At 61.0% G+C, this 15905-nt stretch overlaps 5 protein-coding genes across 5 annotated transcripts; 2 read left to right on the top strand and 3 right to left on the bottom strand.

Moving 5' to 3' along the window:
• Nucleotides 1-114: 114 nt before the first annotated feature.
• Nucleotides 115-4020, bottom strand: PAN0_027d6174 (pre-mRNA splicing factor; the record flags this gene model as incomplete). Its single annotated transcript, XM_014798377.1, has 1 exon — nt 115-4020. One exon carries the CDS (start codon nt 4018-4020, stop codon nt 115-117), a length of 3906 nt encoding a protein of 1301 aa, XP_014653863.1.
• Nucleotides 4021-4784: 764 nt separating this feature from the next.
• On the top strand, nt 4785-6746 carry PAN0_027c6175 (cytochrome P450; the record flags this gene model as incomplete). The annotated part of the gene is made up of 1 exon (XM_014798378.1): nt 4785-6746. The coding sequence occupies one exon, from the start codon at nt 4785-4787 to the stop codon at nt 6744-6746; it is 1962 nt and encodes a 653-aa protein (XP_014653864.1).
• A 283-nt stretch (nt 6747-7029) lies between these two features.
• On the bottom strand, nt 7030-8444 carry PAN0_027d6176 (uncharacterized protein; the record flags this gene model as incomplete). The annotated part of the gene is made up of 3 exons (XM_014798379.1): nt 7030-8038; nt 8111-8124; nt 8175-8444. 3 exons carry the CDS (start codon nt 8442-8444, stop codon nt 7030-7032), a joined length of 1293 nt encoding a protein of 430 aa, XP_014653865.1.
• Nucleotides 8445-9935: 1491 nt separating this feature from the next.
• On the bottom strand, nt 9936-13421 carry PAN0_027d6177 (AAA-domain-containing protein; the record flags this gene model as incomplete). The annotated part of the gene is made up of 1 exon (XM_014798380.1): nt 9936-13421. The coding sequence occupies one exon, from the start codon at nt 13419-13421 to the stop codon at nt 9936-9938; it is 3486 nt and encodes a 1161-aa protein (XP_014653866.1).
• Nucleotides 13422-14215: 794 nt separating this feature from the next.
• On the top strand, nt 14216-15855 carry PAN0_027c6178 (peptide chain release factor eRF/aRF subunit 1; the record flags this gene model as incomplete). The annotated part of the gene is made up of 2 exons (XM_014798381.1): nt 14216-14388; nt 14508-15855. The coding sequence occupies 2 exons, from the start codon at nt 14216-14218 to the stop codon at nt 15853-15855; spliced, it is 1521 nt and encodes a 506-aa protein (XP_014653867.1).
• Between the last annotated feature and the right edge of the window lie 50 nt (nt 15856-15905).

Here is a 15905-nt window from a genome sequence, read left to right on the forward strand (position 1 = left end):
ATCAGTCGCAATGCACACTCAAGCGTCAATGTTTCAGCCGATATCTCGATGAGGCATAAAGGAAGACGCGATTCTGTTCCATACATCCAGCAGGATGAAAGCCATGCCGGCGCGCTAGAAACGCCTGCCGCGGGATCGCATGGGCGTGGCGCCAGGGGTGGCGATAGCGGGAGTTTGAGCTGCCCGGCTGAGCTGGCTGCGGTCACGCTGCTGCTTTTCGTGCTCGAGCTGCTGCGAGCGGTCCTTCTGCATCTGCTCCTCGATGCTTGCGAGCCTGTCGAGGTCGCCGGTGCGCTTGGCCCTTGCAGCGCCCGTGGTAGCATTGCGCTCCTTGATCGAGTAGAAAGCACCGCCGAGCTCGGCTAGCCAGTGTGGATCCACCTGAGTGACGGTATTCATCATCTCCTTGGACGTAAGTACCACCTGGTGGTACACGACATACTCGGGCGAATATCCGAGTCCGTACAAAGCCGATGTTGGATGCAGATGCATCTTGATGCCCGTGCGGCAGTTTGCATACTCTCCAATGCCTGCCGATCGCGCAGCTTGGTGGAAATAGCCGGCGGCGATGCATTTGCGGATGCCGTCCCAGTCGGTATCGCACGACACGAGGCGCAGCTTTTGCGACTTGATGATGTCCTCGAGCTGTGCGCGCACCTCGCGTGCCTTGCGCAGCGTCTTGGGATGCAGAAAGTGACGATTGCACCACGAATCGCGATAGCCGTTGTTGCGCCACTGGTTGTACACATGCAGCAGCGTCAGGTGGTCACTCTCGGCCACAAAGAAGCGCTCGCGCGCAGCATCGCTCTCCTCCTGTCGCTCCTTGGGTCGGTAGAATCCCGACGGCACCGACAGCATGCTGACAATCGTAAGCATCTCCACCGAGCATCCGTACTCGACACTCGTGATGAGCATCTTGGACAGCGAAGGCTCCATGGGGAACTCGCCCATCTTGCGACCCAGAGGCGTCAGCTCGCCCACATTGTTGAGCGCACCCAGCACCCACAGCTGGTACATGCTCGTCAGCATGGTCTCCTGTGGCGGCGGATCCATAAAGTCAAACTCGAGCAGATTGCTCACGCCGAGCGCCTTGAGCATCAGCACCGTATTGGCCAGGTTGGTGCGCTGGATCTCGGGGATCGTGTTGGCAAACAGCTCGTTGCGGAACGCCATCTCGGTATACAGTCGATACGCCGTGCCGCTTCCCGTGCGACCCGCTCGTCCGGAGCGCTGGTTGGCATTCGCCTGCGAGATCGGCGTGATCTGCAGCGAGTCCATGCCCACCTTGGGATTGTACACCTTGAGCTTGTAGTAGCCGGCATCGACGACGTACATGATGCCATCGACGGTGAGCGAGGTCTCGGCAATGTTGGTGGCAACGATGCACTTGCGCTCGCCGTTCTCGGCCGCATCAAAGATCTTGGCCTGCAGGTCGGCGGGCATCTGCGAGTAGATCGGCAGCACCAGCAGAGGCGGCGCATCGTCAATCTGCTCGAGCCGCTCCTGGATCACCTGGCACGTCACCTCGATATCCTCCTGCCCCGTCATGAACACCAGGATATCGCCCTTGGGATGCGAGAGGTGGATCGACAATGCTTGCTTGACCGCGCTGTCCACGTAGTCCTCGCACGGCGTCTTGCTAAACAGCACATCCACGGGGAACGTTCGTCCTGGAATCGTAAAGGTCTGTGCACCACCATAGAACGCGGCAAACTTGTCGGCATTCATGGTGGCCGAGGTGACGATGAGCTTGAGGTCTCGTCGACGCTGAAGGATCTTGCGCAGGAGACCCATGAGCACGTCGGTGCTGAGCGAGCGCTCGTGCGCCTCGTCTAGGATGATGGCGCTGTACCGATCCAGATCGCCTTCGTTGAGGCTCTCGCGCAGCAGCACGCCGTCGGTCATGTACTTGATCTTGGTTTCGCTGCTCGTGCAGTCCTCGAAGCGGATCGAGTAGCCGACGGTGCCGCCGAGCTTGCACTCCATCTCTTCGCTCACACGCTTGGCCACGCTCATCGCTGCCACACGCCGCGGCTGCGTGCATCCGATCATGCCGTACTGCGTGTAGCCGTCTTCGTGAAGGAACTGCGCCAGCTGCGTCGTCTTGCCCGAGCCGGTCTCGCCCACTACGACAATCACCTGATTCTCGCGGATGATGCGCATGAGATCGTCGCGACATGCAAACGCAGGCAGGAACTGGCGTTGCTCTTTGAGCGTCTTGGTACGGCTGAACTCGGAGCCACCCGTGGAAGATTTGAGGTGCTTGGCAAACTGCGAGTCGCCCCGGCCCTCGTTCTCGTCCGTCGTTTCGGCTGTTGCCGCCTTGTCACTTTGAGCACCGTTGGTTGGGGCAGTCTGGTTCGGAGCAGGGTCATCCTGGTCGTCGTCCGCTTTGACGCCGAGGATGTTGCCGAGGGTGGTGCCGCCCATGGCGGCGACTTTGCCAGCTGCCTTGGCGCGCTCTGCCTTTTCGCGTGTCTCGCGCACCAGACGGCTGCCCTTGCGCGCAAAGACGGCCATGTCGGACAGGCCATCTTTGACTGGATTGATGGGCTCGAGCTGCCTGGTGAAGACGGTCTTGCCGTCCAAAAAGGGGGGCTTGAGATCGTGGACGAGCAGGTGCACGCGGCTCTCGGCGTCGTCGTCCATGTTGTCGAGGTCGATGGCGGATCGCGGGCCGACGCCACTGGTCTGGAGGCGGTTGCGTTCCCAGGCGTCCGAGTCGGCGTTGTACTGTGCCTGACGCGCAGTCACCTTGTCCTTCTTGGCAGCGAGTGGTGCTGCGACTTGTCCCGTCATATCTTCGTACTGGGCGAAGGGATTGTGCTCTTCGTCTGCTGCTACGCCGCCCTCTTCCATGTCGTACCACTCGCGATCCAGCTGGCGGTCGTCCTGGTCCCAGTCCGTGCTTTCCCTTTCGGCGTTGTCGTCAAGGTTTGACGGCAAGGGCGAGCGTGCGTTCCGGGACGGTGTCTCGTCCCAGCGACGCGAGCCGGCAGACCGTGTCGAAGCGAGACTGCCGTCGGATCGACGCGATGAGCCTGGCGTGTCGGACGTTCGTGGCGACCATCGGTCGCGGGCATCGTCTCTGTTTGGCAAATTTCGCGGCGTCGAGTCCCACGTGCGACGGTCGAAGCGATTTGAGGAACCCGTGTCTGGCTGCTGTGTTCGGCCGTTACGGTGGTCGCGTTCGCTTTCGCGACGATATCGTTCAGAGTCTTGGTTGCGTCCGTAAGCTTGACGTGGGTCGGACCTTGCATCGGCGGGTCGGGAGGCAGAGGACGCGGATGCTGCACTAGAGGATGAAGTGGAGCTCGACGCCGCCTGCTTCGCTTTTGCCGATGATTCTGCAGCCATGGCGCGCTTTCGACGATGCTCTTCGAGTCGGCGTGCAGCGGTCTCGGTGAGACCACCTGGATGGCTGGGCGTTTCACTGCCACGAGGTCGGGCTTGCGCCTGAGCGTGGGAGGCGGGCCTTGCAGGTGCTTTGAAGACTGGATCCGATGACGCTGCTTTTGGTGCAGGCGTTTCTGGCTCCTCATCGAGATGGCTGAGCTGCGTGCTGGAGATGCGTGGACGTTTCGCAGAGTGGTTGGCGTCGGATGGATGGGAGGATGGCGCATCTCGGGTGTCTGCGCGCTTTGCTGCTGTGCCCGAAAGGGCCGAAAGGGAGCTCTTCGGCTTGTTGGAGCGAAATACATGCTTTTCGCCGCCCAAGGTGGCCAGACCAGCCCTCTCGGGTTGCCGTGTGTGTGTGGAAGATGCTGATGCGTCCGAGCCAGCGCCATTGTTGGAGGCGCCGCTGCTCTGGTCCGCGTGTGATGCGATGAAGCTTCGGAGCCCCACGAGAAAGGCCTCGTCAAATCGACCAAAGGCGCGTGCAGCATTGACGAACGCCTTGTCTGTAGGCAGGGATCTGGACAGAGCAATGACCCGCTGCGCCATGAGCTCGTTGGCGTTGGGCAGGCTCAACGACGTGGCGAGGCGCTGAGCCACCTCTTCCTCGAGCTGCGACGGCATCTCCGCTCTTTATGGGTGCCAGAGTGATGGCACTCGCTCGGAAAGACGCGCGAAAGCTCGGTGAGAAGCGTGGTGGATGGGAGCCAAGAGGCACCGCAGGAAGGAAGGATCCAGTCAGGGTCCGATGCTGAGCAGCAGAACTCGGCTTTCGGTCGAAAAAACCTCGTTCGCCGGGTGGAGGAATTTTTTGGGGCGAGGAACAGCAAGGTTCGGTCTCACAATTTCAAAAGTTGGAAATATTTGGTGGCGACCCCGCGGCGAATGACGTTTCCGTGCCCCACCACCGCAGTCCAGCGTATCCACTGCCTTGGGTCATCAGCTCATGCCTGACTTGTTGTAGTTGTGGATACCAGCGAAGAGATCGTATAGAGGCGTCCATGACAGCATGTGTTTGCTCGGGAAGAAGGCCGACGTACCGAAAGGGCGCATATTACAAATCGCCGTTGGCTTGTACGGAGGTTTCGGAGGAAAGTCAGGGCGCCGCTATCGGTGTGGGGTAGCCGTGCTTGCTCGACGTTACCACCACTCCACACCAACGCGCGGCCTTCCCCAGATCTGTCGTTGGCTCGAGTAACAGCTTTGGTCGCCGCCAAGGGTCCTTTCAACCAAGGCCGCGTCAGCATTCCCTCCTTCTTCCCGCTCTTCATCCTGCCTTGCAGTGCTGCGCTTACCGTTGCTCGGTCCTCTACTGCGCACCGTCGGATCTGTATAAAGCGGCTCAAACCTCGCTCCTGGAGAGCTGGACCCGTCCCCGACACAGCAACATGAAAGCTCGACTGTCGTCCGAGATGCTGAGCCCGCTATGGGCGCAGCTCGAACGCGCTCTCTCGTTGATCCGGCACCGACCCGTCTGGTCATCACTAGCACTCGCCGTCCTGATTCCACTGACGCTTGCGTTGGCGGTGGCCGCCTTGATGTTCGGCACGGCGTTCTACCGCTACCTCAAGCTGGACGTGCTTCGCATCGATCCGTACTCGCACTTCCCCACACCCGGCAAGACGGATCGGTGGCGCTTTGTCACCGGCAACCTGGGCTTTATCCGGCGTCATCCTCCGTCCGAGGGGCATCTCGAGTTCGCACGCCGGCTCAAGACCAAAGTCTACACGTACCGCGGCATCTTCTACTCGCCACTCGTGTTCATCGCCGACCCGCGCGCCATGCTGCACATCTTCAGCGCGGCCAACTCGTACAACTTTGAAAAGCCGTACATCACGCGGCTGGTGCTGCGCAACTTTCTCGGCGAGGGCGTCCTCGTCGTCGAGGGCGACATCCACAAGCGCCAGCGAAAGATCATCCAGCCCGCGTTTAGTGTCGGCGCCATCCGCGAGCTCAATCCCATCTTTATGCGCTATTCGCGCGATCTGGCCGATAAGATCGGCGACATGATCGACCGCTCCGCCGCCGCCACTCCGGGCAAGAAGGGGGAGGGTGCAGACGGGATCAACTCGCCGTTTGTTGCGCAACCACCCAAGTCGCTCGAGGTGAGCAGGCCCGGTGCACCCGTGCTGGACGTCTCGTGGTGGACCACGCGAGCGGCGCTGGATATCATTGGCGATGCTGGTTTCGGCTACCACTTTGACAGTCTCAAGATCGATGTGGATCCATCCGTGGTCGAGGAGCGTGCAGGCGACGTGTTGGGCAACGCGTTCAATACGCTCTTCAAGCTGACGCTCAGTGTGAATCTGACGCGATTCCTGCAGCTGTATCTATCGCGCTATCGCTTGCTGCGATGGATCGAACGCATTCCGAACGAGCGCAAGCGCATGACCCAAGACGCCTACGCCAAGCTCGAGGACGTATCTATGCAGATCGTCGAGCGCAAGAAACGTCAGATCCGAGGCGAGATGGCTGCCGAACTCGCTGCGCGCGGCACGGCCACCAGCGGATTGACCAAGGCGGATTTCGACGAAAAGGCCGCCGATGGTGTGGGTGTGGCTCCGGGCATGGATCTGCTGCATCTCATGATGCGCGCCAACATGGCCGCTGACGTCAACACCAAAGAAAAGCTGGATGACAAGGAGTTGATCGGTCAAATTACTACGCTGCTGATTGCCGGACACGAGACGACGTCCAACCAAACCGCTTGGACACTCTGGCTGCTTGCGGGAAAGCCCGAGCTGCAGCAAAAGTTGCGCGACGAGATCCACGAGCACTTTGGTCGCGACATGGACCACGAGATCGGGTACGACGAGTTGATGGGCATGGATTATCTCGATGCCGTTTGCAAGGAGTCATTCCGGGTCAAATCAGCAGTCCCTAGCACGGTTCGCGTATCCAAAGCCGATTGCGACATTCCACTCTCTCGTCCCTACCCCACCCGCGATGGGAAAGCAACCCTAACTTCGATTCACATCCCCAAGGGTCGGGACATCTTTATCCCCATCCAGGCGATCAATGTGGATACCGACATCTGGGGTCCCGATGCGGCCGACTTTGTCCCCGAGCGATGGATCAACCTGCGTGACGAGGCCAAACACAACGGTCTACCCATGCATCTCATGACGTTCATCTCCGGACCGCGCGGATGCATCGGTAACCGCTTCGCACTCGCCGAGTTCAAGGCCATGCTTTGCCACCTCGTCGGCCGATTCCACTTCGACCAGGTCGACGGCTGGCAGGTCGAGGCCAAACAAACCGCCGTCATCCGCTCGCGCGTCGTAGGCCAGGAGGACTACGGCCCGCAAATGCCCCTGCGCGTATCCCGCATCGCCCCACCAACTTCATGACCCTGCACCACCACGGAACAATTCCATCATTCGCAAAACGGACTCAGCACTCGTCGCGCGCGGCAGATGAGAAGAAAAAATCATTGGGTATTCTGAGAATTGTCAGGCAAGACTGGGAACGAGTACAGCGTGGCACTGCTATGAGGAGCAGAGCCGGTGGGAACGAGACTGGAGGGGGAAGGGGAAGAACATTCAGGGGGAAAGAAGGGAGAGGGAGGCGACCGCGTCGGAATGACCATGCGGGCCGCTCTATGGTGTGCATAGGAGAGCAAGCCAGACTCGCTTACTTGGCGGCGTCAACCGCCGAGTCGATGACCGACTCGGCCTTCTGCGCCGTCGACGAGGACGGGTTGATAATGGCCTTCTGGAGCGCAGGGAGCGACTGCTCGCGAACAAACTTGACGACGTTGAGGAAGCGGGTCGAGGCGGGCACGTCCGGGTTGCGCGCCTCCTTGCTCAGACGCTCGTACGTCTCGGTAAAGGTGTCCATGACGGGGCCGACGCGCTTGCGGCTCTCGGCGGGCAGGCTCTGTGCAAAGTGGCGCACGCGCTCGAGCTCGGCAAAGATGGCGTTCGAGATGCCCTGGGCCTTCTGGGTGGCCTGGTCGCCCTCGTGCTTGCTGCGCGACGAGACCGACTCGAGCGTCTTGGCGAGGTTGGCCTGGAGGTCCTTGACAATGTCGGTGGCGCGCTGGAGGTAGGCGTTCTGGCTCTTGATCTCGTCAAACTTGGTGTGGGCCGAGTCGTAGGCGGGCACAATGTGCGACTCGTACGCCGACTTGGCGGGCGTGTAGACGCGCTCGCCGTACGCCTTGTGGAGCGCAGCGGTGTACGCCTGGACGTAGCCGCGGGCGTGGTCGGCGGGCACCTTGGCGGCGTCCAAGAGCTCCTGGGTGTTGGTGTGGAAGGGGGCGGCCCACTTGCTCTCGGCAAAGTCGAGCGACTTGACGGCGAGCGAGTCGACGTAGGCGAGCTGCGGGTGGATGCGGTTGGTGATGGGCTGGGCGGCCTTGAGCGACGAGTTGACGAGGTTCTCGCCGTAACCGTAGGTGGTGGCGAGGAGCGGGTGCGCCTGGATGGTGGACTGGGCAAAGCTGAGCGAGTCCGAGACGAGCGGCACCGAGGCGATCTTCTTGAGCGCGGCGCTGTGGTCGAAGGCGGCCTTGCTAGGCGACGAGGTGATGCCGTTGGGCGCGGGTGCGGTAGCGGCGGACATGTCGAAGTGTGATGAGGATGGGTGGGCCACGGTGACGGTGGGGAAGAAAGAGGAAGAGGATACGGGTGATGAAGACCTAAGGGCGGGTCGGGAGGATCAGGGGCGGAGATGGGGTCTTGATAAGGGATCTGTCGATGCTGAGCTGTACCGTCGTGTGGCTCGCTGAAAGTGGCCAAGAGTGGGCGACGAGAAGAAAGCCAGCTCGGACTGACGGCAGCCACGGCTGAGCTGCTGAGCTGTTGAGCAGCTTCGGGCAGCAGCAAGGGGCGGTGGCTGTCGGGTGTGGCTGAAGCCTGGTGCTGATGCTGACACTGCCAAGCGCGATAAGGGTTGGGCTGGCGGTGGCGGTGAGGCGACTCTAATTTTTCGAGCCCGACGGGTGCAGTGCCAGAATCCCACCGAAGCGAGTGTCTGTTGTCGGAAGCCACCCGAGTGAGGAGACTGAGCGCCCAACCGCTTTCAACACGCGCCTCGATAGGCATCTCCGCATTGCCAGCCACGCTGCGCTTTCAGATGCACTCGGCTCGTTCTTCTCCTCATCATCCATTCGAACTGCAACAATCACGCGCACAGCGGAGCATCCGAAAAGTTCCTGGACACCAATGCCGACGGTGGCAAGTTCCGCCGAGGTGCCTGAGGATTCGGACGGACCCGTTGAAAGTGGCCAGAAGGGTTTGAGCGAAGCGGTGCTCGAAATCCTTTGAAAGCGTCAGGGCGAACTTTGGGACAGAGCCGAGGGGGCACTTGTGCCCATGTCAAGGAAGCGCCATCTGCTGCAGGCGCGAAGGGTTGGCAGATGCACCTGCGCTGCAATTGCGCTGCACTGCGATGCACTGCCTATGCACGGACATGGCCATCGGGCTTGCGTGCTAGGCCTTGCCAGGCGGCTACGTTTTTCGCCACAGACCCTTGCAAACGCGTCTGGAGGGAAAAAATGACGAAGAATTTCCCACCTTTTTTCATTTCTCGGCCTCAGCTTTGCCGTGGGTCGCCTGCGAAAAAATAAAGCTCGCAAATCGTTTGGCTGCGCTTCGCTTCCCCTCGGCAACGGCGCTGCATCGGGAGGCTTGGGAACCACGGCGAATCTTTGAGCTTTTCACGTCGGCCATGCAGCAGAGAGCGACGAGCAGGCACAGAGCGTTGCAGCGTGGGAGCCAACGAAAATTCCAGCTCGGCGGCTTTGCGAAATCGACGGGATGGCAACGCACGCGTGCATGCGCATGCGCGGGGGGAGGCAGCACTTCTGAACGTGAAAGCCGCTCCAACTGGAATCCCAATCTGGCTGTGCTCGAGCACCAAAAATTCGCCGCTGCGTGTTTGGAGCTGAGTGTTGGCAGCTCGGTCAAATTTCTCCATCCCGACCTTGGCTGGTGGTGGCGTCGAGCCGGTCTGCAAGGGTGGACAACAGCATTTGCCGGTGTCTGGCAAAGCAACGCCACTCATACACGCAGAGGTCCCAAAGATCATAGGTACAGACTCTTGATCGTGGTTGCTAGCCTCGACATCACCGAGCGATCTTTGCTGCCAGGGCAGTGAGCAGCGATGTTGACCGATGTGTTTTTCTGTTCGTCGTTGGGATCGCATGCACGTGGCAGTTGACGATCTCCCCGGCAGCGTAGCAAATGCGCTCGGCGACGATCCTTACCGACCGCATTGGCGCGAAGTTGCAGTGCAAGCCGTGATTGGCAGGAGCCACGTTTCACAACCGGCTCACAAAAACCCTGCACATGCCAAGCCCGATGCATCCACTCTGCACCCTTCGGACCCCGTCTATACCGACCCTTTTGACAGCTTATATCTTTTGTATGACTTCCTTTTCACGCGCTCGCTGTTTCTCTTTTGTTCCTCGAAGTTGCGCTGTACTTTCTTCCGATCCATGCATCTCACAACCCGTCGGATTGCTCAACAACATCCGAACCCCGATCTCACACACCAAGTGCATGGACGATGCTGAATTTGTGATTGTGGCGAAGCTACATGAGGCTGCTGCGCGCGCCGATCTGGGTGCTTGCTTCGCCATCGGGAAAGTTGCCGTCCCTGTCACCGGCAAAGGTGCGGTAGATGGCGCGCAGTCGGCGCTGCTCTTCCGCCGGCACACTCGGACGCGTGCTCTTGATCGACGTCTCCAGATGCACTTCCGTCACCAACGTCTTTGCTCCGCGCTTTGCACTTGAGCCCTCTCCCGCCGTGTCGATACCATTGACTGCTGCCGATGCTGAGCCCAGATGAGCCGGCAGGATTCGGCCCGCCTTGGCCTCCTTGTGCTGAGCCTGCTCGGTTTGAGCCGAAGTGGTCTTGAGAACCAGCTCGAGCTTGCGTGCCAGCGCCTGCTTCTCCGCACCGCTCAGCGTCTTCTTACCACCCCCACCGATGCTGGTGAACCTGAGTGCACCATCCGCACCGTCCACTTTCTTGGGTCCATCCTGGTCCTTGTCCTGCGTGGCCGTGTTGATCGACTCGTGGATCGCCTCCAGGTGCGCATTGTACAGCAGCGCCTGCAGATCCGCACCCGAAAAGCCATCGGTCTTTGCAGCCCACTTTTCCAGATCGACGTCGGGGTGAAGGTGAACCTTGTTGGCGATGGCGCGCATGATGTCGAGTCGGTCGTCTTTTGTCGGCATATCGCACAGCAGCGACTTGTCCAAGCGACCGGGTCGGAGCAGTGCCGAGTCGATGAGATCGGGCCGACTCGTGGCAGCCAGCACGTACACGCCATCCAGGCCCTCGGCACCATCCATCTGCGTCAGCATCTGGTTCACCACGCGGTCCGTGACGCCCGTGCTGTCGTGACCACGCTTGGGTGCGATCGAGTCGAACTCGTCAAAGAACAGCACGCACGGCTTGGCCGCCTGCGCACGGTCAAAGAGGTCGCGCACCGACTTTTCCGACGCACCAATGTACTTGTTGAGAATCTCGGGTCCCTTGACGCTGATAAAGTTGAGCCCGCACTCTTTCGCCACCGCCGAGGCAAGCAGCGTCTTGCCGCAACCGGGGTAGCCGTACAGCAGCAGACCCGAACGCAGCCGCAGCGGACATGACGCAAAGATCGCCGCGTACTTGGTGGGCCACTCGAGCGTCTCGCGCAGCACACGTCGCGTCTCTACCAGACCGCCAATGTCCGACCACGCCACCGATGACTTTTCCAGCTTGACGTCTCGGAGCGAGAGCGGTGTGAAGCCATCCTGGGCCTTGGCAAAGTCATCCATCGTGATCGAGAGGTCCGCCGCACTGCCATTGAGAGACAAAGCCTCCTGCTTGTCGGCGCCATTAACGCCTCGGGCTGCAACAGCCGATTCCATTCCTTGCACGGCTGCAGCACCCGCAGCACGGATGGCCGACTGGTGCGTGGCGCGCTCCACCAAGTCGCGCAGATCGGCCGGAAGGTAGCCCTCGGTCTGCGTGGCGAGCGTGACATAGTTGAGATCGCCATCCGCCGCGTCGCCATCGACCTGCTGCATTGCGCCCAAAGCATCGTCGCGCACCTTTGCAGCCTTGCGCACCTTTTCCCTCACAAGATGCGCGAGAATGTCCCTCCTGCCTTCCTTGCCGGGCGGCTTGAGCGCCAGGTTATCGAGCCAGAGGTGGCTCGAGTTGAGCAGGCTGTGCACACTTGTGGTGCCCTGGGCGGTGGCAATGACAAACACGCCAAAGTGCTTGACACAGTCGCGCAGGCGCGCTACAAATGCCTCTGCGAGCTGCCTCGAGCGCTGCGAGTCGACGTGCTCCATCTCGGCGGGGATGATGCGATCGACGTTGTCGAGGATGAGCAGGCTGGGTGCTTTCCACGCAGCCTCGTTGAGCCATTCCGAAAAGCGTGCGCGCAGCACGGGCACACGTTCCTCGCTAAAGGGCGAGCAGTCGCGGTACGACGTCGAGAGACAGAGGCGGTAGTCGTGCGAGAGTTGGGCCGCGAGCTGCTTGGCAATGACCGTCTTGCCCGCACCCGGCCCACCGGTGAGGAAGAGCGCGCTGGCACCTTGGAACGGCTTGGCCGCTCGCGACGAGGAGGAAGCTTCGAGGGTGCGCGCGCGGAAGCAGGCGGCGACAGCATCTGTGGCATCGCGGAGGATATGCTCGACACCTGCGAGGCTCGATCCGGCCGCATCTGCTTTGGCAGCATCCGTTGATTCGGTCGCTGCATTTGCTGGCGTCGCAGCTTTGGAAGAGCCACCGAATCCAGGCGGTGGTGGGCTGAAGCGAACCAGATCGTAGTCTTGGATGCCGAGCTGTTCGCGCAGACCGGCGCCGATGAGCACGTGGCGCTCGGGCCAGGCGACGTGGGCGTGGGTGCGAACGCCTGGCAGCTGATCGGCATCGACGAAGCGTGCGGAGGCAGTCGGACGCACTGGGAGCGCCGGCGAAGGGTCTGCACCGTCCTTGCGAGCGTCGGCCGAGTCGGAATCGGCGGCTGTGGAGGAAGCGCCTTTGTCAGGCTGCATTTCGGATGCGCTGTTGTTGGTGGGGCAGGACACTTTGGTGACCGAGAGGCGGTCATCTGGGAAGACCTGCTTGAACTGCGTGTAGCCCGTTGACGAGGAGGAGGGCACCGCTACACTGGAAGTCAAGCTGGAGAGTTCAAGACCTTGGGCGAAGCGTTGTGGGAGGACACGCCAGAGAAGCTTGGGCAGCGTCTGTCGAAGCGTGTGGGTCTCGTCCTCGGTGCCGACGCCGTTTGGTGCCGCCCTGGATGTAGGCTGCAGCGAGTGTTCCTCCTGCATGGCGGGATCGACTAACTTCTTGCGCAGCCTGGGAGCGATGATGACCTCGGTGTCGGTGGAAAGACGCACTGCGAGCGCGGAGGGAGCGTCGGCATCGTCGAGATCGGCTTCGGCTGCATCTGCGCTTGCGGTGGGAGGCGTGGTTGCATCGACGCGGAAGCGGACGACGGTGTTGCCGCCGCGGCCGACGTGCACAGTGATGAGCTGATGGGTGGTGGCAGCACGCACCTGACCGAGCATATTCATCTCGACTTCTTCGGCGTGAAGGCTGAGGATCTCCCAGTCGTCTGCCGAGAGCGGCGTGACGTCGATCTTGGATGCAGTGGGGAGCGGTGGCGAGCGTAAGAGGCGGACGGAGCACGTGGCACCGTCTGGCAAGGGAGGATGGAAGGAAGCGGCGAGGGAGGGCGAAATGTTGAGGACGTCGACGGCCGAGGGCTTTGTGGAGGATGCGGCAGAAGAGCCGGCAAAGGAGCCATTGGGCTGAGCGAGGGAGTTGCCAACGGAGAGCGGAGCTGCGCTCATACCGGACCAGCCTGCAAAGTAGGGCGAAGCGGTGGGAATGGTGGGCGACGCATCGATCTCGACGACGAGCGACTGAGGGGGTACGGCAAGGTCGACCAGGGGAGCATAGAGGCACATGGGCAGGTGGACGAGCGACGACTTGAGCGTGGCATCGTACTGGATCCTGACGACGGTCGACTTGGCCGAACGCCCTTTGGCCTTGGAGGAGCGCGACATGCCGGCACAAACGGCCAGACGGGCTTGCGGGGGACGAGGAGGAGCCGAGCTGGCAAGGTCACGACGGTTGCCGATTGCAAGCGGGAGCGACGATGAACGGAAAGAGGATAGACACGATGGTGGAGGTGAGGGAGGAGGACTGAGCGCCGTCAGAAGATCGACGCACGGGGTCCAGAGCAGGAAAGCGCGGGTCAATCGGCTACCGAACGCGGTTGAACCCGCCCGAATCCCCCACACTCCCACTCACACTCACACTCTATAATAAACTCGCCGGAGAAAGCAACCGGTTGGAGGGCGCACTCTGAGCTGCTTCTCCGCTCAACTCACCCTTGGTCGGCTGATCCAACGCTCAACGAGGCAGAATGGAACCGCCTCCCACCACGCTGTCACTGAAGCAGGGGGCGAGCCTTCGCTTTGTGCAGTGCAACACGCTTTAAAGCGCTCCGGATCATCTGGCCGAGCTGACCGGAATGCAGGCCGAAGAGAGACGCGTTGGGAAGCGGCGTGAAATGGGCGCCTCTTTTATTGGCTCGCTTCGGATTGCGAGAAGAGATCGCCGATGTGGCAGCGGGCAGCCTTGGTTTTGGCCGATCTAAGCCTCGCATCGGCACAAATTTTTTGCAGCTTTTCTTTTTTGGCTGAAATCGCTCAGAGTGAGGAGGCGGAGGCGCGCTCTTGGTGGCTGGCTGTCCTTTTTTTCTTCTCGATTTGGCGGGCTGAGCTCAAAGGGCTTGCAGAAGCACTCTCTCTCCAAGTGGGTTAGGGCAGAGCGGCCGCCACGCACGGCCGAGCAGATGCTGCTGCATCCCATCGGTGCAGCCCGCAGTCGGCAACAGCAGCAGCAGCGTTTGTCGTCTTCTTCGTCGTCGACACTCTCGCCTCCACCTTCTCGCCCTTCGCTCCCACCCACCTCTTCCGCATCGCTTCCTCGCCTCGCATCTTGCACCTCCCGTCTCGCAGTCGTCTCGTGCGCATCTATCAGCATCGGGTCTTGTTCGTCACCGTCGGTCTTGCTGTGCATCCTTGGCATCCCTGAGCCCGGCTTCGATTCGTCCGCTTGCTTCGCCCTTGGTAATCCTCCAACAGTCTCCTCGCATCACCATCAAATACCATCAAAATGGCCACCGCAGCCGACGCCGCAGAGGCCAACATCCAGGTGTGGAAGGTCAAGAAGCTCGTCAAGCAGCTCGATGCGGCTCGCGGTGCAGGTACCTCGATGATCTCGCTCATCCTCCCACCAAGATCGCAGATCTCCCAGGCGACCAACATGCTCACCCAGGAGTACGGCACCGCCTCCAACATCAAGTCGCGTGTCAACCGTCTGTCGGTGCTCGCCGCCATCACCTCCACACAGCAGCGTCTCAAGCTGTACAACCGCGTCCCCGACAACGGCCTCGTGGTCTACTGCGGCACCATCCTCACAGACGAGGGCAAGGAGAAGAAGGTCAACTTCTCCTTCGAACCCTTCAAGCCCATCAACACCTCGCTCTACCTCTGCGACAACAAGTTCCACACCGAGGCGCTCAGCGAGCTCCTCGAGGCCGACGCCAAGTTCGGCTTCATCGTCATGGACGGCAACGGCTCGCTCTTCGGCACGCTCTCCGGCAACACGCGCACCGTCCTCCAGAAGCTCTCGGTGGACTTGCCAAAGAAGCACGGCCGCGGTGGTCAGTCCGCCCTGCGTTTCGCACGTCTGCGTGAGGAGGCGCGCCACAACTACGTGCGCAAGATCGCCGAGCTCTCCACGCAGCACTTTATCACCGACAACAAGTGCAACGTCGCCGGCCTCGTCCTCGCCGGTTCCGCCGACTTCAAGACCGAGCTGAGCCAGTCCGACATGTTTGACTACCGTCTGCAGCCCAAGATTGTCAAGATCGTCGACGTCTCCTACGGCGGCGAGAACGGCTTCAACCAGGCCATCGAGCTCGCCGCCGAGACGCTCTCCAACGTCAAGTTCGTCCAGGAGAAGAAGCTCATCCAAAAGTACTTTGACGAGATCTCCATGGAGACCGGCAAGTACTGCTTCGGCCTCGACGACACCTTCAAGGCGCTCGACCTGGGTGCCGTCGAGACGCTCATCGTCTGGGAGAACCTCGACGTGACGCGCTACGTGCTCAAGGACTCGGACGGCTCCCAGCACGTCCTCATGCTCACCAAGGAGCAGGAGAAGGACCGCACGCGCTTCATGGACCGCGCCACCGGCGAGGCCATGGAGCAGGTCGAGGAACCCATGCCGCTCCTCGAGTGGCTCGCAGAAAACTACCGCCAGTTCGGCACCAACCTCGAATTCGTCACCGACCGTTCGCAAGAGGGCATGCAGTTCTGCAAGGGCTTTGGTGGCATCGGCGGCATCCTGCGATACAAGGTCGCCTTCGAGGACATGGCCGTCTTTGAGGACGAGGACGAGTTCATGAGCGACGACTCGGACGATTAATTCTCGCACAAGCATAGAACACACGCACACACACACACACACACACACAC

The sequence above is a fragment of the Moesziomyces antarcticus genome (genome assembly GCF_000747765.1).
Source record: "Moesziomyces antarcticus DNA, scaffold: scaffold_v10027, strain JCM 10317, whole genome shotgun sequence".
Taxonomy (NCBI): Eukaryota; Fungi; Basidiomycota; class Ustilaginomycetes; order Ustilaginales; family Ustilaginaceae; genus Moesziomyces; species Moesziomyces antarcticus.